At 36.2% G+C, this 22,500-nt stretch overlaps 1 protein-coding gene across 2 annotated transcripts in view; it reads left to right on the forward strand.

Annotated features, from left to right (window-relative positions):
* nAChRalpha4 (nicotinic acetylcholine receptor alpha4) overlaps positions 1 to 22,500 on the forward strand; it is a 734,137-nt gene that overhangs the window by 507,173 nt on the left and 204,464 nt on the right. For both annotated transcript variants that reach the window (XM_067099219.1, XM_067099220.1), the window contains exon 2: positions 11,201 to 11,245. In XM_067099219.1, coding sequence (XP_066955320.1) covers positions 11,201 to 11,245 — 45 coding nt within the window. The remainder of the gene's footprint in view (positions 1 to 11,200; positions 11,246 to 22,500) is intronic.

Genomic DNA, 22,500 nt, shown 5'->3' on the forward strand with positions numbered 1-22,500 from the left:
GGGACTTTAAAGAAAAAAAATCTGCGTAAAAAGTGAAAAACAACTCAAAAATTAACAGAAACATTTATATTCTGATTCATAGTTATAATTGATAATTGTTCCTTTAAGTATGACTAAAAAATCGTAGTGGAAATGTCTGTGTTAATTTTTCTGAGATATTTTTCACTTGGTTTTTACACGTCTCCTTTAAAGATAAAGATAAAGTATATAGGAGAAAGACCAGAGAAAATCAAAATATTTGGAAGGAGAAGAAGAAAACCGATAAATAAACATCTGAGGTTTAAATAAATTCCCATCATATTTTTAGTTTTCTGGAAAGAAAACTTTTGAATTGCTTTGTCTGTCCGTCCGCACTTTTTTCCTGTCCGCCCTCAGATCTTAAAAACTACTGAGGCTAGGGGGCTGCAGATTGGTATGTTGGTCATCCACCTTCCAGTCATCAAACATACCAAATTGCAGCCCTCTAGCCTCAGGAGTTTTTATTTTATTTAAGGTTAAAGTTAGCCATAATCGTGCTTCTGGCAACGATATAGGAAAGGCCACCCCGGGTCGTAGTTAAGTTTCATGGGCCGCAGCTCATACAGCATTATACCGAGACCACCGAAAGATAGATCTATTTTCAGTGACCTTGATTATACGCTGTAACGGCTCTACAGAAAACTCGATTGCGCCGAAGAAACTTCAGGCATTTTTTTACTTTTTTTTATTTTGTGGACGATCTTTTTGTTTTCATAAATGTATCTGTTACAAATATGCATATGAATTTTACATGCCTCAAAAGTTCATTTAATGAAATATTTAATTCTTGTTTAAATTAAACAGTTAAAGAATGCCCTCAAGAATAAGTACTCTCCAATATTTACTTATACTTATTCTTTATTTTCCCAAAATATAATCACACTCTCTCCTTTTATTCAGTCTTTTTCTTGCTGCCTAAAATGAGCTCATTTAGCACCCCCCCCCCTCCCACCCATTCCCCCTCTCCCCTCCCTGTAAACCAGTGTGGCATTCTATCGCAGAATAACGCTAAGAATGTTAATAACTTGAGTTTTGAAACAAACATTCTTCGCTCAACATTCAAAAGTATGGCAATAAAATCCCTGTTACAGCTTACGGCGCCCCCTGCTGGCGGTGTGGAGAATCTCTCTCTCTCTCTCTCTCTCTCTCTCTCTCTCTCTCTCTCACACACACACACACACACACACACACACACACACATTATTCTGATCCCCATTCTCTCTCTCTCTCTCTCTCTCTCTCTCTCTCTCTCTCTCTCTCTCTCTCTCTCTCTCTCATTAGAGAGAAAACTTGTTCTATTTTCTAGTTTTTTTTTTTTGGTTAGGCCATAAAGAAAGACTGACAATCTAACAATAAATGATCATTAAACGTTAAGTCTGAAAAGTCTTGCTGGAATATTGAAATAAGAATGAAAGAAGGTATATCAAAATATACGAAATAGCTTTCGTAATTGTCGAATGATGAAATTTGAAAATGAAACTGTTGAACTGGTTGTTGTATAATATACATTCAGTGGAGAAAATATTTGAACTTTCGTTCATTATCGTTGCAAGATTTCTTAATCGGGAAATGAAGTGGACTTTTTCATACGTTTCGCAATGCACGCTGCTATTCATCGCCACCGTCGTTTATGCAGGTTTATACAATTCTCTAACTATGTGGAATATTTCTCCGGCGCGGAAGTTCGTCTCCATTGCTTAAGTCCAGTTTTTTCTTCCTTCGTTTTTTGCTCGCTTGCGCAGACATTCCATTTCAGCTTTTAATCTGGGTTTCTTTTATGATTCCAGAATTAAATTTGTCTTTTATTTGCATTCCGTGTTTCGAAAGTCAGTTAATCTCCTCTGGATGACGTGAGTGGAATTTTCTTATTTGTGTGTGCATGTTTGCCACTGAGAATATGCGTATACATATATATGCATGTATACATGTACAAATATATGTTTATATTTGTGTGTGTCTCTCATATATATATATATATATATATATATATATATATATAAATATATATATACATATATATATACTGTATATATGTAGATATATACATATATATAATGATATATATAATTATATAATGATATATACATATTTATATATATATAATTATTATGTTTTATAATATATTATTTTATAATCTCTCTCTCTCTCTCTCTCTCTCTCTCTCTCTCTCTCTCTCTCTCTCTCTCTCTCTCACACACACACACACACACACACACACACACACACACACACACACACACACACACTAGCAACTGCGATACATGGCAATTGCATTCAAGTTTGCAAAATGGATTCGGGAACGAAGTGTTTGCTAAGTTCATCGAGTTGAAAATAAATGTAGGTTTGTGGACAACGCGAAGAAGAAGAAGAAGAAGAAGAAGAAGAAGAAGAAGAAGAAGAAGAAGAAGAAGAAGAAGAAGAAGAACCTCCCCTCCCCCTTGGGAAAGTTAGAAAAGAGAAAGAGTGGCAGAAGGGAGTGGCTTTCAGTCCTATAAAGAAATTGGAAGAAGAAAGTTATGTTTGAAAGGAGTGACGTATTGTAATAATATACTATAGATGTTATTAAACGGATTGAGAACAAAGGCCACAGAATAAAAGTTTAGAAAAGTAAACTTTGAGTTCTTCATCATATTTTTTCTTCTTTGCGTCAGGTGCATTTGCAAAGAATTAAACGAAGGATAAGAGACATGGAGAATTAGAATAATACAAGGTAGAAAGAGGACTTAAGGAAGAACAGTGAATTATATATGATTGGGAAATTTCGTTACATGCATTTTTGGGCCATATACATTGATAATACATAATAGATTTGTTTACTCTGACTCATTATATTATGCATTGTAATGCATAATATAATTTGCAGTGCGAAATATGACATTTTTTTGTCTTCGGCTCCGTCTGAGAAGAATAAGAGAGGAATTATCTCTGAGAAGAAAAAAAGAGAAATTACCTCTGAGAAGAATGAGAGAGAAATTACCTTAGAAGAATGAAAGAAAACTTACCTCTGAGGGGAATGAGAGAGAAATTGCCTATGAGGACAAAGAGAGAGAAATTACCTCTGAGAAGAATGAGAGAGAAATTGCCTCTGAGAAGAATGAGAGAAATTACCTCTGAGGAGAATGAGAGAGAAATTATCTCAAAGAAGAATGAGAGAGAAATTACCTCAGAGAAGAATGAGCGAGAAAGTACCTTAAAGAAGAATGAGAGAGAAATTACCTCTGAGCAGAATAAGATAGAAATTACCTCTGAGAAGAATGAGAGAGAAATTACCTCTGAAAAAAAAGAGAGAAATTACTCAGAGGAACGGAAAAATGTCTCCAGACATTCGTGAAAACAATATTCAAGAACAAGAACAGCCATGAATGAAAAGTGGTGGGGGGGGTTATCTTTTATTGCAATCATTTAATCATACCGAAACGCCCTGTTTCCATTTGCATGCAAACTTCGGAACTAAATTATCTCCCGGCTGCATTGTTGACAGAGTAAATGATTGTCGGAATCAACTATGATATTCTCCCGAATAATGCGCGAGGCAGCGCTCTCGCCCTTAATTGCAAGCTCCCTGTTTGCAATTGATATTTACAAAACTGTCGATATAACTCCAAGACCGTTGTGTTCTCTGCCGCAGGAGTTTGCAACGCATTGAATGTGCTCACGCAGAAGTGCTATACAAAATGGGGAGTTTTAATCAACGCCTTTTATTATGCTTGAAAGGCTGGGTGTTGGGGAAGTCGTTGATTTTGCCGTATTGCAAGCAATTGCTCGTGAGATAGAGATGCAGTGTTAGTCTGCAGAATTCAGAATTGGTGTACGACTGTAGGAAAGAGACCAAGGTTGTTAAAATATAATAAACTAAACGTACGTGAAAATAGAGGGAATGATTGTAAGAACAGGAGTGACATGCAATGAATACTTGTATTGCCCTAAGTACAGAGACAGACGAAAGAATGCTTATCCCCATAGGGGGATAGTGCCGTCAGTGCACCTCATGTGGTGCACTGTAGGCATTACTTAAGGTTCTATCAACCCCTTTCGTTCCTTTTACTGTACCTCCTTTCATATTCTCTTTCTTCCATCTGACTTTCCACCCTCTCCTAATAACTGATTCATAGTGCAACTGCTTTGAGGTTTTCCTCCTGTTACATCTTTCAAACCTTTTACTGTCAATTCCCATTCCAGCGCTGAATGACCTCGTAGGTCCCAATTCTTGGCCTTTGGCCTAAATTCTATATTCTGTTAAATTAGATTCAAAGGATGTTTATTTACATAGACAGAACCATCAGGTGACGCGATGACGGTACGCAGATCAAAAGAAATGACAGTAGAGATGCGAAGCAAGGGATAAAATTACGAAAAATGACCTGCCAAGGCTCTTATTGGACAGGGAGGGTAGATTCAATTGAGAAATAGAGAGCCGGGACTTTGTCTAAATTGGTTAACGAATTGTTTTTATATTTTTTTTTTTTTTGTGGACGGGGGAATGGAGGGAGGGGAGGAGGTCCCCTATCCAACAACACCTCCTCTCTCTCTCTCTCTCTCTCTCTGGGATGGAGGAAGAGAAGAGGAAAGGACACCCTCCAACATTACCTTTCCTCTCTCTCTCTCTCTCTCTCTCTCTCTCTCTCTCTCTCTCTCTCTCTCTCTCTCTCTCTGGGGTGGAGGGGAGAGGAGGAGGAGGACAACCTAGACAACCCTCCAACAACTCTCTCTCCTCTCTCTCTCTCTCTCTCTCTCTCTCTCTCTCTCTGGGATGGAGGGAGAGTAGGAGGGACACCTCCAACAGCAGCCCCTCCTCCTCTCTCTCTCTCTCTCTCTCTCTCTCTCTCTCTCTCTCTCTCTCTCTCTCTCTCAGTGTCTGTCTCACTCTTGACATGCATAGTGCATCGTGTGAGAAATAGTAGGCATTGTTGGCCAATTTTTTTTTTTTTTTTTACTTTTTTGTACCTTTTTTTTTAACAATAGTCTTTGTTGTGGACTGTTTTCATGCTGCCCAATGGAGCAGACGCCATTCAAATGCTGTAGTTTCCGTGGCAGGCAGAAATAAAACAATCCTTTTTTAGTTGCGTATAATATCTTTTATTTATTTTTTTTTTTAGTATTATCCATTTTAGTTTTCTATTAAAGAAAACTATTGTGCCGGCTTTGCCTGTCCGTCCGCACTTTATTCTGTCCGCACTGTTTTCTGTCCGCACTTTTCTTTCCGCCCTCAAATTTTAAAAACTGCTGAGGCTAGAGGGCTGCAAATTGGTATATTGGTCACCCACCCTTCTATCATGTAACAACAAATTGCAGCCCTCTAGCCTCAGTGGTTTTTATTTTATTTAAGGTAAACGTTACCCTTGGTTAAAGTTTCATGGGCTGAGGCTCATACAGCATTTTACTGAGACCTTCGAAAGACAGATCTATTTTCGGTGGCCTTAATTATACTCTGTAGCGGCTGTACAGAAAACTCGATTGCGCTGAAGAGACTTCGGTGCGTTTTTTACCTGTTTCTTTCTGTTATGTTTAGAGTGGTTCGACAGGAATTATTATCTCTGTTATTGAAGAGTTCTTATTCTTGTATTTTGGCTTCAAAATTCGCCTTTGTAGAATCGATTTACGTTGAAGAATTAATATTTCTTTCGCCAAAAGATTCTCTTTTTTTTTTTTTTTTACCTAAATTGTTACGGCAAATTTCCTACATTTAGAATCACTGAATGAGTCTTTACATTTCATTTGTGAAAAATCTCAGTTTTTCTATTTCACTGCAAAATCAGTCCATAAACGTCCAGTTTCTATAATAATTTCCTTTAAAAATTCCCTGTTTCGGAATCGGGAGACAACAAAAATTAAACATTTCTTTTTTTAAATATTCACCCTTAATCCTAGCCGTTTTGTTCCTCATTTCAGTTGCATGCCGTTGAACAGAAATAGTTAAACTTTGCATACGCTACAAACATTTGACCTCCCGCTGTTTTTAAATTAGTTTCACACTCCCGAATAACTTGTGATATTTGCATGTCCGTTCTGTCCCAACTTGGAGTAGTAATTAAAACCAAAGGCGAGGAATTTACGCAAATTTTTCTTTCTCTTCGTTGTAATTGGAGGGCTTAATCCTTCTGATACAATAGGCTTCGAGTGCTGCCGAAAGATAGCGAACAAGACACTTATAGGAACGTTTGAGTTGAGCCTGAAATTCATTTGTTAGGATATAAAGACTATATATATATATATATATATATATATATATATATATATATATATATATATATATATATATATATATATATATATATATATATATATATATATATATATATATATATATATATATATATATATATATATATATATATATATATATATATATATATATATATATATATATATATATATGTATATATATATATATATATATATATATATATATATATATATATATATATATATATATATATATATAAGGAGCCCATAAAAACGCCAAGATGTGGAAAATATAAATGCTATATTTCAGAGACCATACTGTCTCTATCCTCAGACAAATATGTGTGTGTGTGTAATGCATGCATATATGTGTGTGTATGTGACGGGAAAATGAAAACTAGGTGTAAATCCTGACCGGTTTCGACTTTATACCTAAGACATTTGCAGAGGATTGATGCATGGTGCCAGAAATTTACAGCAAATATGCTAGAGGGACAGTATGTATCAGAAAATAAAGTAAATGATTTAGATATAACTGTATTTTTCTTTGGAATATTCGAGTCATGATTGTAATTTTATTTATTTCTTTGCCATGTATTTTTTTTATGCATACATGCCTTGCACAGCTTCATTTTTTAGCATGTGAAAGAGTCTCCCTGAGGATGTTGGGCAATTAGGACCTCAAAAGTTCAAGATATGTAATGCTTTACCACCGTACAGCAATTCAGACACCTTGCGTTTTACTAATTTGTTTATATTTTCATCTTTATTTATTCTTTCATTCCCTTATCCTTTTTTTGATTTCTTATAACCTATCTCTTCTTCTGTATTTTATATTATCTTCTGTAACTTCTTTCGAATGAACACCATATTCTCTGGAAGCTTGAATTTCAAGCCAGTGACTCCTGTGGGATTTTGTTCCATAGAAGATGGGTTGATCTTCTGAATAATAATAATAATAATAATAATAATAATAATAATAATAATAATAATAATAATAGTTTTTATTTTACAATTTTCTAGCGTTTCACGATTTCACAATCATTTTATTATGTTAAAGTTATTTGCTTAACATGCAATCCCTTTTAGCAGTTGACCTGAAATGTATTGCATTATGCCTATTTATTCTTTGTCATTTTGACTGTGTTCCTCCCAGCCTGCTATCTAGTTCTGTATTTTGGTTTTTTCATTCTTCCCCATTTAGCATTGTATGTATCTGATCCTTTTCCTCCCCAGGTTTTTTTTTTGGTGGGGGGCGGTGACCCCCTTTCTAAACATTTTTCCTTTTCTGCCTGCTGTAAGCCTTTGGTGCAACTTATTCCTTTTACAGATTTTTTTTTCTTTTCCTCCCCCTGCGAGGGCTGGTGAAACTTCTACTTCTTCTTCCTCTGTGACCTGTTTCTGTTTATTTCCTCTTCGCCCTCTGTTCATTTTCCACATGTTTTCTGCTTCCTTTGCTGTTTTCGTCGAGGCTTCACGTTTTCTCTGTGGCTTAATTTGTACGATTTGTTCTGTTTGTTTTTCTGGCTTCATTTTTGTTTCATTTTTGAGAAGACACTTGTACCTGGTTTTGTTCGTTTGTGTTTACTTTTTTTGGTTCAATTTTGGTTAGGTTCTGGTTTTCTCGAATATTTGGCTCTTTTACTTGTCACTGAAGTTATCTGAGATAACTTTTTTTATATTCATTTTCGTTTTTTTTGTTTTTTTAGTTCTTTATATTGTTTTCGTCTGTCTGATTTTTTTTTTAGACATCTGTTATCCTATTAATCATTTTCCTTTTCCCAGTCTGTTTCCTTATTCACGCTAATAGAAATGAATTCGTGCACATTACACACACACACACACACACACACATATATATATATATATATATATATATATATATATATATATATATATATATATATATATATATATATATATATATGTATATATATACATATATATATTTATGTATATATGTGTGTATATATATACATACACCTGTTCAGTACGTAAATTTACGTGCATATATCTGCGCTCGTTCATAATTATTTTGAGGCGTACAATATATTCACGTACGGATCCCTAAATATATATATATATATATATATATATATATATATATATATATATATATGTGTATGTGTATATATGTGTGTAATGTGTGTGTGTGTGTGTTTGTTGAAAACGCAAGCCAGCATCAACAGACCGTACTTTTCAACATCGTTAAAAGAGAGGAATTTCATAAGAGGGTTACATTTGCTGTTATTGTTTTAAAGGTTGCTGCGCTAAACACGGAACATACCATTAGTCTAATGCGACGGGAGCCCCTCTAGTGTTGCTCCGTGTTGCAAAATGTTGTCCGTATTAATATTCCATTTTTTATTTTTTGGGCTTCGCAGCCAAGTGAATAATGTACAGTAATGCTTGGTAAAGTCCTCTTTGTTTTATTACAAACAAATTATTATTTGTTTTACGTAATAGTTTTTTTTGTGAACTTTTATATATATGTGTATGTGTTTTTTATGCTCGTTCCACTCTTGTTAATGAATATGGCTTCCCATTGTTTTGTTTTTTTTTTCAATTTTTTTTTTTTTTTTTTTTGGTTTGTGTTGCTCCTGAGGGAAATATTTCGCTTTAAGTTATATGGTAGTTTGGGGATGGTGTGTGTGTATATGTGTATATATATACATATATATATACACATACATACATATACATAAATATAAATATATATATGTATATATATATATATATATATATATATATATATATATATATATATATATATATATATATATATATATATATATATATATATATATATATATATATATATATATATATATATATATATATATATATATATATATATATGGGTTGTATACCTTCTGGTCTCATTAGTTTCTGTAACATTATGCCATCGTGGATGTAGTTGATAGATATTGCCATTTTTTTAAAATGAATCATACGAAGTTCTTGTTGCGGCTCCATTTTTTATACTAAATCAATCAACGTTGATGTCCTATAATCGCCATATTGTTTTGAAGCAGTTTATCTCTGCCAATTTATTTTTAAATATCAATTAATCACTCAGTTTCGGTCCGATAATCGAACTTATTCTTGACCATTCTTGTACATTATTTTACAAGTAAGTAACTGCTGAAAAACCAGGAAAAAAACACACACTAAAACACACACATGCACCGGAAAACTACCGAGAGGTTTCAAAAAAAAAAAAAAAAACTCCTGGATTTAAACTGTTCATGAAAGGCCAGTGGGCTTGAGCTTATGCGTTTTATGTTATAGGTGTGTGTGTGTGTGTGTGTGTGTGTGTGTGTGTGTGTGTGTGTGTGTGTGTGTGATTCCGTGTTTGATGCTTCATCAAAAGAAGCAGATAAGGCTGACACAGTCTCCGCAACTTCAACACTTTGGCGGAGTGGGAAAACTTTTCTTCCTCTCCTCCATAAACTGGTGAATTCAGCGCGCTATAGAAAGTTGTGTTATTGAAGTGAACACGGACAGAACTCTTTTATGATTTTGTAGTTATTTTCTTGCGTGAGATAGATAGAAATGTCTCTTTTTCCTTTTCAAAAACAGTTTTGAATTTGTCTTATACCTGGTGTTTAACTGACAAATAGAAAATATGCGCATTAATCACCGAAACCTTCATTCATTAACTTCTAACTCATTGATCAGTCCTTGTGCATCAGCTGCTTAGCATAGGCTACCTTCAGAAAATTTCAGCAGTGTGGACACCTGACCACTTTCGGATCATTATACTTTCATACACACACAATTTTTATATATGTATATATATATATATATATATATATATATATATATATATATATATATATATATATATATATATATATATATATTTATATATACATATATAATTATTATAATTTTTTCTCAAAATTTTATTATTTTATAACAGATTTTTATTTTTATCATTTTTTCATTTCTCATTTATGTAATTATCATCCAAATCTTCATTATTATTATTTTGTTATTATTTTTCACGGGGGAGCACGTGCCCAGTGCCCCCTGGATCCGCTAGTGCCCTGACAAAATCACCTGTATCTTACGCAGTCTTGCTATTCCTGGATATCATCCCCCCCCAACCTCTACCTCTTCATTTAGCCAGCACCTTCGGTTCCATCTCCTTGCTCCATTTCCACCAACCTTTTGCACTCCATTCTCTCCACGCGACCAGATCATCTCACAATACCTTAACTCAACTTTCCACTGATGCTAACCTTTTCATCAAATTTTCTTTATGTCTTTTTTGTTACCTCTTTTCATCTGTGTTACTTCTCATATACTAAACGGTTTTCACCTCTATTTTTGTGCATTTGCATTTAACACCATCTTCATTCCATAAAGGAGAGTTTGCTCGACAGTCCTATCACACCTGCTTATTTTGGCTCCATGGGCATAGATTCTGTGATTTGCTTTCTTTATTCTTTAGTGCTACCATCATCCTTTACCATTCCACTTACTCCTTAGTACCCATACGAGTTGGCCGTGTGGTTAAAGGCGTCACTGTAGTCCTGAGTTCTTGTCTTCCGTGGTTCGAGCCCACGGGACGACGAACTTATTATCAACCAAAAAGTTCCCCTTCGGTAACATATATGAAAATATATGATTTCCAAGGTAGAGCGAATTGGATATTAGGATATTTGTATAATGCTTATATATATCACGGTGATGTATATATATACATACATACACATATATATATATATATATATATATATATATATATATATATATATATTCCCTTTCAGTTTTTATTAAAAATCTGTATTGCTCTAGGCTCGAATAAGAATTAATTTAGAGCTGTTTACAATTTTTCAGTACTATGCTTGGACTTGTAATTAAAATTTTTCTTTGAAACAATAATAAGTGTAGTGTGAGGCGAAATGCAAGTGTACGATCCCAACTTAATAGTGATGACTTTTTTTAAATGTTACTCTCTTCTAATGTATCTTTTTCTTTCCCTTTTCAGAACCTGAAGAGTCAGATCATGACAACGAATTTATGGGTAGAACAGGTAAGAAGCAAGCCTTTCGTATCTTCCTTTTCGCATGGAAAGTGCTGGTAGGGTCATTTCATTATTATGCTGGTTCCTTCGGGATTAGCCAAGTTGCTCTCTCTCTCTCTCTCCTCTCTCTCTCTCTCTCTCTCTCTCTCTCTCTCTCTCTCTCTCTCTCTCTCTCTCTCTCTCTCTCTCTCTCTCTCAAGATGTTATTCTCTCTCTCTCTCTCTCTCTCTCTCTCTCTCTCTCTCTCTCTCTCTCTCTCTCTCTCTCTCTCTCTCTCTCTAAGCAGGTATCTACGATGTTCAGTGTTCTCACTTATTCGTTTGATTTTGTAGTTTATCATATGTACATTATATCATGTATATTATGTATTATAATAATAGTGTACCTACCGTCATAACTGACGGCAGTGCTTGATAGGGTTCCACCACAGGGACAGTAAGTACCGTCCCTAAGAAGCTCGGACAAAGGTGCCCTCATCTCCTTGGAGGGTGGACCCTGATGTGGACGAAGGCACGTGAAGAAGGGCTGTCAAAATAATTGGGAAATAATGAAACGGAATATACTGTTATTTTTACTTGTTCTTTGTGAGGGGAGAGTCTTGATATTCGATTTATCTTCATTAAAATGTAAATAAGTATCTTGCAATGTAGGAGATCGAAACAAAGTCAAATAAAGTCGGAACGTAATTAATTACTCGTTGATTGTCGTTTTTACACACAAAGCGAGTATATACTTATTGTTATTAGTTTTCTGTAAAACTGTTGTGCCGGCTTTGTCTGTCCGTCCGCACTTTTTCTGTCCGCCCTCTGATCTTAAAAACTACTAAGGCTAGAGGGCTGCAAATTGATATGTTGATCATCCACCCTCCAATCATCAATTATACCAAACTGCAGCCCTCTAGCCCCAGTATTTATTATTTTATGTAAGGTTAAATTTAGCCATAATCGTGCGTCTGGCAACGATATAGGACAGGCCACCACCGTTCCGTGGTTAAAGTTTCATGGACCTCTGCTCATACAGCATCATACCGAGACCACCGAAAGATAGATTTATTTTCGGTGGCCTTTTTACGCTGTACCGAAAACTCGATTGCGCTGAAGAAACCTCGGCGCATTTTTTACTTACTATTATTATTAATAATAATATATTATTATATTATTATTATTATTATTATTATTATTATTATTATTATTATTATTATTATTATTATTAAGAAAGCTACCACACAATAGGAAGCTCTTAATTAAAATAATGAAAGAATCGGAGCGAGGAAAATAGATCTTATTCGTATTTTTCTATTAACGATAATTATAGCCTCTTGATGCGGCGTTAATTATCGAGTAACATCATCTCAAATCATTTCACCTTTTCTTGCGCTTAAAAATATGTCTTGAACCTTTACTGTAATTAGCATTGCTCATTAGTACTTTTCCACCTTTCTGTAGGGCGATATAATTAATGGCGTGTTCCTGTTAATTATACAGTGCTAATATTGGTTGAATGTAATTTAATTTTCAAACGGAAGCAGTAATTTAAGCTTCGTTTTTAATTAATACTGGCGCAGTTTATTTGGCTAATGTGTTGTCATTATCATGCGCGTGCTTTTTAAAGCTGCATCGTCTGTCGCTTAAGTACTTTGGGATTAATTAGGTTTCTGGTTTGTGTATTTTTCTCAAAGTTCGTGAAAGGTAACATTTTGGGATCGCCTGGTGAAGATCCTGAATTCTCTGTTGAAGATCCTGAATCCTCTGTTGAAGATCCTGAATCCTCTTTTGAGTGTCCTGACTCCTCTGAAGATCCAGAATTCTCTGGTAAAGATCCTGAATCTTCTAATGAAGATCCTGACAGAATTCTGTATTGAAGATCCTGAATCCTCCTTTGGAGTTCCTGAATCCTCTATTCAAGATCCAGAATTCTCTAGTGAAGATCCTGGATCCTCTAACGGAGGTCCTAACAGAATCTTCTATTAAAAATCGTGAATCCTCTATTGAAGATCCGGAATCCTTTGTTGAAGATCCAGAATCCTTGAGTGAGGATCTTGAATCCTATATTGAAGATCCAGAATCTTCTATTGAAGATCCTGAATCCTCCATTGAAGATCCTGAATCATATGTTTAAGATCCAAAATCGTTCTAATTAAGATACTGAATCCTCTGTTGAAGATCCTGATCCCTCTATTGAAGATCCTGAATCCACTGTTGAAGATCCTGAATCCTCTATCGAAGATCCAGAATCTTCTGTTGAAGATCCAGAATCCTCTGTTGAAGATCCTGAATCCTCTTGTGAATATCCTAAATCCTCTATTGAAGATCCAGAATCCTCTGTTGAAGATGTTGAAGATCCTGAATCTCAGAGAATCCTCTCAAGATCCAGAATCTTATGTTGAAGCATCCAGAATCCTCTATTGAAGATCCTGAATCCTCTTGTGAATATTCTAAATCCTCTATTGAAGATCCAGAATCCTCTGTTGAAGGTCAAGAATCGCCTGTTGAAGATCCTGAATCCTCTATCGAAGATGCAGACCCCTCTATTGAAGATCCTGACAGAATCCTCTATTGAAGATCCTTTGGGACACAAAATCCCCTTAAATGGCAAAGGATCCTCTTAGGGACAAACGTCAATGTCCTTTGCTGGTCTTGTAGGATGTCTGAATCTAAACAATCCTGTTTCCCACGTCCTGATTGGTGTCTCCCAATGCTGCGGGGTCGCGCATTCATTCCTTGTGGTATTTGTGTAAAAATCATTAAAAAAAATAGGTTTATTCACACCCTGTTTTAAATATATGTGTATTATGGTATTGTCTGTAATGGTGCTTGTTCTTTTTGTTCGCATTGGGAATATCACGATTCGGGTATTGAATATTAATATAAATATTGAGTGTTAATTAATATTTTTAGCCAGCTGCCCCTTCCAAGGAATATTGGTTCATAGGGATAAAATTTTCAATGTATTAAGGGTGAAATTGCATATTTATTTTTTCCTAGCATTTTCCTAGTTCTATTTTATCTTGGATTTATTTGTTTCTGATTATAAGACGTTCGCTTCATGGGGGATGGATGTAGAGGAAAAATAACCTTGGCTGTTTTCACATTCACACTTAAACTGCTTAATCGAAGACGATCCCTTTGTGCAGAAAACTTATAATATTAGCCACTTTATAGACCATTACACGGAGGGCTCATCAGTAACACGTTGAACCTCCCTGCAAAATTTTGCTCGAATTATCCTCCTTGATATTGATGTTAAGACCCTTCCATCTTAGTGCATTTTTCACTCCACCTGTCCAAAACTGCGTGCGCGCATGCGTGTAAATTTGTGAAACGTATTAAAAAAAAAATTACTCTAAAAAGCACCCTTCGTTTATTTTTTTATTATTATTAATATTATTTTGTTAACCTAATTATCATCAAGAACGCATCTTTTTACCAGTTTCATACACTCCGTAGGGGAGGTAGTGCCGTCAGTGCACCTCACGGGGTGCACTGTAGGCATTACTAAAGGTTCTTTGCAGCGTTCCCTCGCCCCCTAGCTGCAACCCCTTTCATCCCTTTTAGTATACCTCCATTCATATTCTTTTTGTTCCATCTTGCTTTCCTCAACCCTCTCTTAGAAATAAATATTCGCGCTGAAGGTTAATTCGAATGAAAAGCTACCAACTCGGTCCCTGGTGGGTCGGGAAATTGGGTAAAATTAGCCTGCCCAGGAAACACGTCAGGTACAGAAGTACTTATAATAGGTTTCGATTTCTGGCCTTTCATGTGAGAGACAAGTGTTCGGTCCCGGTGTGAGTCAGAAGTTTATGTTACGATAGGTTTTGCATATGTAACGATTACTCTTCAGTAAAATGGCGTTATTTCTTTAGTATGTTTTATCCCTCCCATTTATGTGTGTATGTGTATATATATACATACATGTGTATATATATACATTATATATATACATAATTATTAAAAATTGTCTAAAGTAAAAATATTGTTCTACAAATTTGTCTTATTTCTCTCACGTTTGACGTACGGAAAAATCTCACTATTTACTGTAAAAGTATTATCTCAGGTTGGTTTTGTTCTTCTCCCTTTTACGTATATAAAAACAACATCGTCTTAAATTAAAGTATGGGTTTAACTTTTTCTCACCAAGGTTATGCCTGTCAGTAGTTAAAACCTATTATAGGTTCAACTTTCCTTCACCAAAGTTATGCCCGTCTTAAATTAAACCTAGGTTTGACTTTAACTCACCAAGGTTATGCCTGTCTGATGTTAAAACGTTGGTTAAACTTTCCCTCACCAAGGTTACGCCTGTCTTAAACCGCGGGTTTAACTTTCGCTCCAAGGTTACGCCTGTCTTAAAAGAGTGGGTTTAACTTTCCCTCACCAAGGTTATGCCTGACTAAAATTAAACCAAGTGTTTAACTTTCCCTCAACAAGGTCACGCCTGTTGTAAATTAAACCCGTGGTTTAACTATCCCTTACCAAGGTTATGTCTTCCTGCTGCGCATTGTAAAAGCTACGTTTTATCAAACATTTTAATTTCCTTTTTTTTTTTTTTTTAGCAAGACTGGAGACATCGACAAAAATGATTATTGCCCCACTTTCCGAGGTGTAAAGGTGATCCCAATTGAATTAAGGTTTAATGTGTGCTCAGCCCGGATGGGTCTCAGTGGTTTTCAAAAACCGTTCTTTAATGAATTCATCGCGCTTTTTTTTTATTTTTTTTAGGAGAATGATTAAACACTCGTCCTTTTTCCTCCCCTGGCGTGACAGTTTAATTATAATGTGAAGCTTGTGCTTTCTTTTATAAAGGGAATTTTTGATATTGGTCAGTTGTTATTATTATTATTATTATTATTATTATTATTATTATTATTATTATTATTATTATTTTCGCGGTAGTTTTTAGTTTTCTGTAAAGAAAACTTTTCTGACTGCACTTTTTCTGTCCGTCCTATTTTTTCTGACTGCACTATTTTCTGTCCGCCCTCAGATCTTAAAAACTACTGAGGCTAGAGGGCTGCAAATTGGTATGTTGATCATCCACCCTCCAGTCATCAAACATACCAAATTTCAGCCCTCTAGCCTCAGTAGTTTTATTTCATTAAGGTTAAAGTTAGCCATAATCGTGCGTCTGGCAACGCAACAACACAGGTCACCACGGTAGGCTGAGAGTTTTATAGGCCGCGGTTCATACAGCATTATACCGAGACCAAAGAAAGATAGATCTATTGTCGGTGGCCTTGATTAAACGCTGTACAGAGAATTCGAATTTGCCGAAGAAATTTCGGCCCATTTTTAGTTGTTTTGATAATGATACTAAGATGTGTAGAAAAATGTCATTCTTTCAGTAGATTATTTCTTAATTTCTCTTCTAATTAATCATACGCCGTCAGTGGACCTCCCGCGGTGCACTGTATGCATTACTTAATGTTCTTTGCAGCGTCCCTTCGGCCCCTAGCTGCAACCCCTTTCATTCATTTTACTGTACCTTCGTTCATATTCTTTCTTCCATCTTACTTCCACCCGCTCCTAACGATTGTTTCAAAGTGCAACTGCGAGGTTATCCCCCGTTACACCTTTCAGACCTCTTTGCTCTCAATTTCCTTTTCAGCGCCAGTGACCTTATAGGTCCCATCGCTTGGTCTCTGGCCTAAATTTCATATTCCATTTCAAGTAGGACTAGACTTGTGTATGTGAAAAGAGGTTTATTTTAGTGTACTGTATTCTCTTTATGGCCACCTTTAAGGTATTTCCTGGCTTCCAAATTCGCCACCTACCGCCGAACGAGTTAATGTGCCAATTACCGAGCAGGCAAAACCATTATGCTTTCCCCAGACTAATTCGCCCACGCTATGGCCTGATAAGGTCTCTGATGCAGAGTAGCTGCTAAATTCTCTACAACTGTTAGATAATAGTTTTCAACTCACCAGGAATATCATTGTCCATTCTCACGTCATTTGGTCCAGCTGTAGGTGGTCTAGACTTCATTTTCTCCTTTGAAGTATTCCGAGGCTCGGTTGAAATGGCTCTTTGTAGTTTATCATAAATTTAAGGACAGCGTAGTTGTTTTAGACAGTCAGTTAGTTCTCCTTCTCTTGTTTTATAACCTGCAGTGAGCAGGATGGGCCTGTATTCAAATATAAGATCTGGCCTTCTCAAATTAATGCTGAGAAAGGTATTTTTTATTTTTTTATGTTTTCTTTTTGGGTATTTGATTGAGTTACATGCCCTTGGAAAATATTTGGTGAGTGCGTTTTACAGATCTCCGATGATAAATTTGAAAACACGCATTTCTCTCTCTCTCTCTCTCTCTCTCTCTCTCTCTCTCTCTCTCTCTCTCTCTCTCTCTCTCTCCTAAGTATCTTGGTAGCGTTATATTAGAGAGTGAACGATCAGTACTCGACGACGTAAAGAACTGAACAATTCGTACTTATTTAAATGCAAAGGCTACCTCGACGAGGTAATCTATCACACCCAATGGGGAGATATAATTTATCAGAGGGTTAGGAGGTACTTTCTCTGTGTATATTATATATATACATATATATTATATATATATATATATGTATGTATGTATGTATGTATGTATGTCTGTATATATGTGTGTGTGCTTGCGTGTCGGAGAGGGCTTTAATGTTATATAAAAAAATCAGTGTTATATAAAAGAAAAACAATATTTTTGAATTTTAATAATAAACAACTTATAATTTACAGTTGTGTTCATCTTGCTAGTTTCACCGTAATTATTTATTAAAAAAACTTTCCGTGGACTGCCTTCCTTAACCTCCAAAGCTAATGCAAAGAGAGAGAGAGAGAGAGAGAGAGAGAGAGAGAGAGAGAGAGAGAAGAGAAGAGAATTCCTGGGTTTAGCCTGCGAGGTTTGTATATTCAAGTCTTGGTCATCACGTACCTTGAAGGCTTATTTTCCCACGCTTGTTGGTGGGGAGGAGGGGGTGGAGGAAGGGTTAGGGGATAGTGGGGTAGGGGGGGCCTTCCCTTCCGGAGGCCTTGTGTTTACCTCGCGAGGATGGTTGGCTTCGGTCTGGTTAACTCGTACCTCCTTCATTGTTTTTCTTGAATTCATTTTCTTGGTTATATCGAATTAATAGTCTTGTTTCTTTTAATTTTTCGTTTTGTAATGTTGATATGTATTTATGTGTACATAACATGTTTTAGAGAAGAGCTATGCCCTAAAAAGTGCATGTATGTATATTATATACATATATATATGCATTGTAAATATGTATTTATGTATACATAAATTGTATAAGAAAACCTATGCCGTAAAAGTATATCATGATTGTATATACGGTGTAATAAAAATGTCATATATATATATATATATATATATATATATATAGAGAGAGAGAGAGAGAGAGAGAGAGAGAGAGAGAGAGAGAGAGAGAGAGAGAGAGAGAGAGAGAGAGAAGAAGTGGTCTAGGAAGTATTGTTCAATAACTGTTCCTTTCCATTTGTATGAATCTATTTTCATGTGTCTCCGTCCTTGTTTTGCTTCAAGTCTCCCAAATTTGCATATGTATATTACGAAGTATTTGAAATAGCTATGCTCTCTCTCTCTCTCTCTCTCTCTCTCTCTCTCTCTCTCTCTCTCTCTCTCTCTCTCTCTCTCTCTCTCATTTATTAATTTTATGGTAATACCCTGAGCATCATTATTAACTTTTTTCATTTTTTCAAGTATATCTATTGAAAACGAGAATGTCCTCTCTCTCTCTGTCTCTCTCTCTCTCTCTCTCTCTCTCTCTCTCTCTCTCTCTCTCTCTCTCTCTCTTTGTTTTATTTTTCAGATAATTATGCAGTTAACAATAATGTTCTCTCTCTCTCTCTCTCTCTCTCTCTCTCTCTCTCTCTCTCTCTCTCTCTCTCTCTCTCTCAGAGCAATTATTACTTTAATGGTAATACCCAGAAATTCGATATTACTTTTTTATTTTTCAAGGATAACTGTTCAGTAAACAAGAATGTCCTCTCTCTCTCTCTCTCTCTCTCTCTCTCTCTCTCTCTCTCTCTCTCTCTCTCTCTCATTTCTAATCTTCTCTCTAATAATGAGTTAATTTTGATGGCAATTCCTTTTTGTTTTTTTTTTGATTCTTGAGAACAAGCAATGTTCTCTCGTGTGGCATTCTCTCCCTGTCATTGCTTGATCGCGGCTTCCTTCCGGAGGTTCCTCTCGTTGACCTTTTATCGTGAACTTCTTTCTTTTCCTCTGTTTTCTTTTTCAATGATTCCCGTTCTGGAAGCAAAGTCTTCTCTCTCTCTCTCTCTCTCTCTCTCTCTCTCTCTCTCTCTCTCTCTCTCTCTCTCACACACACACACACACACACACAGAACACAGCATTCATTTTTTTTATGATTCATTGAGAATCATTCTCTCTCATCTCTCTCTTTATATTTATTTATTTATATTTTCTCGAATGAGTTAATTTTGTGGCAATTCCTTGAGAATTGTTTTTATTTTTGATTCTTGAGAGGGAGCAATTGTCTCGTGTGGCATTCTCTCCCTGTCATTGCTTGATAGGTTCCTCCGTTGACCTTTTATCATGAACTTCTTTCTCTCTTTCTCTTCTCTGTTTCTCTCTCTCTCTCTCTCTCTCTCTCTCTCTCTCTCTCTCTCTCTCTCTCTCAGAGCATTTATTAATATTATGTAAATTCATTGAGAATCATTACATTATTTATTTTCCAATGACAGCTATGCTATAAACAAGAATATTCTCTCTCTCTCTCTCTCTCTCTCTCTCTCTCTCTCTCTCTCTCTGCATTTATTAATTTTATGACAGTTCACTGAGAATCGTTATTACCATTTTCTAATTTTGTTAAGATTATCTCTCTCTCTCTCTCTCTCTCTCTCTCTCTCTCTCTCTCTTTTGATTTCTCCATTCTTCAGTTCTCTACTTTTTATTATTCTGTCATTATTCTCTTTTATATCTTTTCTTTGTCTCATTTCTGTTATTCTGCTGTTACATTATTCTGTTAATTATTTAAGTCTTTTAGTTGAATTTAGCGTTTTTAGACTTATGATTTCTTGTATGAATGTTTGAAAGGTAGTGTGTATGTATTTGTTTATGCAATCTATCCAAACCAATCTGATCACATATCGGGAGATGTGTTTTTAGCATAATCCTCCAAATGCCATCGCCAATTACGTTTTCTTTCGCGAATAATAAGATCCACATATTCTCTCACGAATGTCAGGAAGCTGTCATTTTCCCCTAAGAACCTGTTTGGCACAACTCTGCAAATTATTAGTAAGTGAATGTATCGAAATTTATTCATCCGTTCCAGAGATTCTCTGTTGAACGACGTACCCAGTCTACTCATATTCCAAAAGCATCACTCTCCAGCTTCGTGGGCTTAGTTAATGAAGGCAATAGCTTTCATTGCGATTACACCGGGAACCAAAAATGAGTGCCATTTTGATCTGCGAGTTTTGACGGGTTTAAAAGGTTATTTCAATTACCAAAGATATAACGGGACGATTCAGCCCAAGGAATTACGGACATTTTTTTATTTTGAGCTCTCTCTCTCTCTCTCTCTCTCTCTCTCTCTCTCTCTCTCTCTCTCTCTCTCTCTCTCTCTCTCTCTCTCTGCTGCATGGTCAGTAAGAGGTTTCTACTTTCTTTAAATGTCAAGAAATTTTCCTCTCTCTCTCTGTCTCTCCTGCAGGGTCAGTAAGAGGTTTCTACTTTCTTTAAATGTCAAGAAGGATTTTCCTCTCTCTCTCTCTCTCTCTCTCTCTCTCTCTCTCTCTCTCTCTCTCTCTCTCTCTCTCTCAGGGTCAGTAAGGAGTTTCTACTTTCTCTGAATGTCCAGAAGGATTTTCCCCCTCTCTCTCTCTCTCTCTCTCTCTCTCTCTCTCTCTCTCTCTCTCTCTCTCTCTCTCTCTCTCTCTCACACACACAGGGTCAGTAAGGAGTTTCTACTTTCTCTGAATGTCCAGAAGGATTTTCCTCTCTCTCTCTCTCTCTCTCTCTCTCTCTCTCTCTCTCTCTCTCTCTGTGGTTGCTGAAACTGTTCCATGAAAATTCCATACCGAAGTGGAAGTAAATACACAAGATATATTTTATTAGGTGCAATTTTAGCTGGGATTATTTTCTTAGCTGTAACAAACCCCAAAGTTTTTAAAGCTACACATTAGGTTACGATTGCAGCTCGGTTATTTATTTTGTCTATTATCGATTGATTGATTGATTGAATGATTTGCTAACTTCCCCGTAAGGCGGGTATTGCCATCAGTGCACCTCATGCGGTGCACTGTAGGCATTACTCAAAGGTTCTTTGCAGCGTTCCTTCCAAGGCCCCTAGCTGCAACTCCTTTCATTCCTTTTACTGTACCTCCATTCATATTATCTTTCTTCCATCTTGCTGTCCACCCTCTCCTAACAATTATTTCATAGTGCAACTGCTTTGAGGTTTCCCTCCTGTTACACCTTTCAAACCTACTTCCTCTCAGTTTCCTTTCCAGCGCTGAATGACCCCATAGGTCCCAGTGCTTGGCCTTTGGCCTGAATTCTATATTCCATTCCATTCTATATTACAGATAACGATAAACGTATTTTTAGCTTAATCTTGGAGGAAGTAAACTTATCCAAGATTCTTTGGAAATCCTTTAACCATTTTCAACATTCTTACCAATGACTATTAAATCTTGATGTATATGCCTGGAATGGAATAAGATTTGGAATGGAATGTAACATTAAGGTCATTCAGGCTGGAAGGCCAGGGTAAGCAGTTGGATAGAATATACAATTTAGGCCGAAGGCCAAGCCCTGGAACCTGTGAGGTCATTCACCGCTGATAGGGAGATTGGGAGTAAGAGGCTTGAAAGGTGTAACAGGAGGAAACCCTCTTAGTCGCACTATGAAACAGTTGTTAGGGGAGGGTGGAAAACAAGATGGAAGATCGATAATATGAACGGTGTTACAGTAAAAGAAATGTTAAGGCTTGCAGCTAGGTGCCAAAGGGACGCTGCAAAGAACCTTAAATAATGCCTACAGTGCACTTCGAGAGGTGCACTGACAGCACTAGCCCCTACGGGGACCATTACGAAGGTATGTCCTCCGTTTACTCTACCTGCTAACGACCGCGATGCCTCGGCGAGGTATATAGCCGTCGACTAGTCCTGATACGACCAGTTGCGGATGGTCAGGATTGTATTAGAGCGTGATAAGCCGTTCCGTGTTTGCTTCGTCAACACTATTATTTGTTTGTGCTTGAAGAGCGGCCAATCCTCTGATATCGTGGCGATTGGAGTCGAATCTT

The sequence above is a fragment of the Macrobrachium rosenbergii genome, chromosome 55, assembly GCF_040412425.1.
Source record: "Macrobrachium rosenbergii isolate ZJJX-2024 chromosome 55, ASM4041242v1, whole genome shotgun sequence".
Classification (NCBI taxonomy): Eukaryota; Metazoa; Arthropoda; class Malacostraca; order Decapoda; family Palaemonidae; genus Macrobrachium; species Macrobrachium rosenbergii.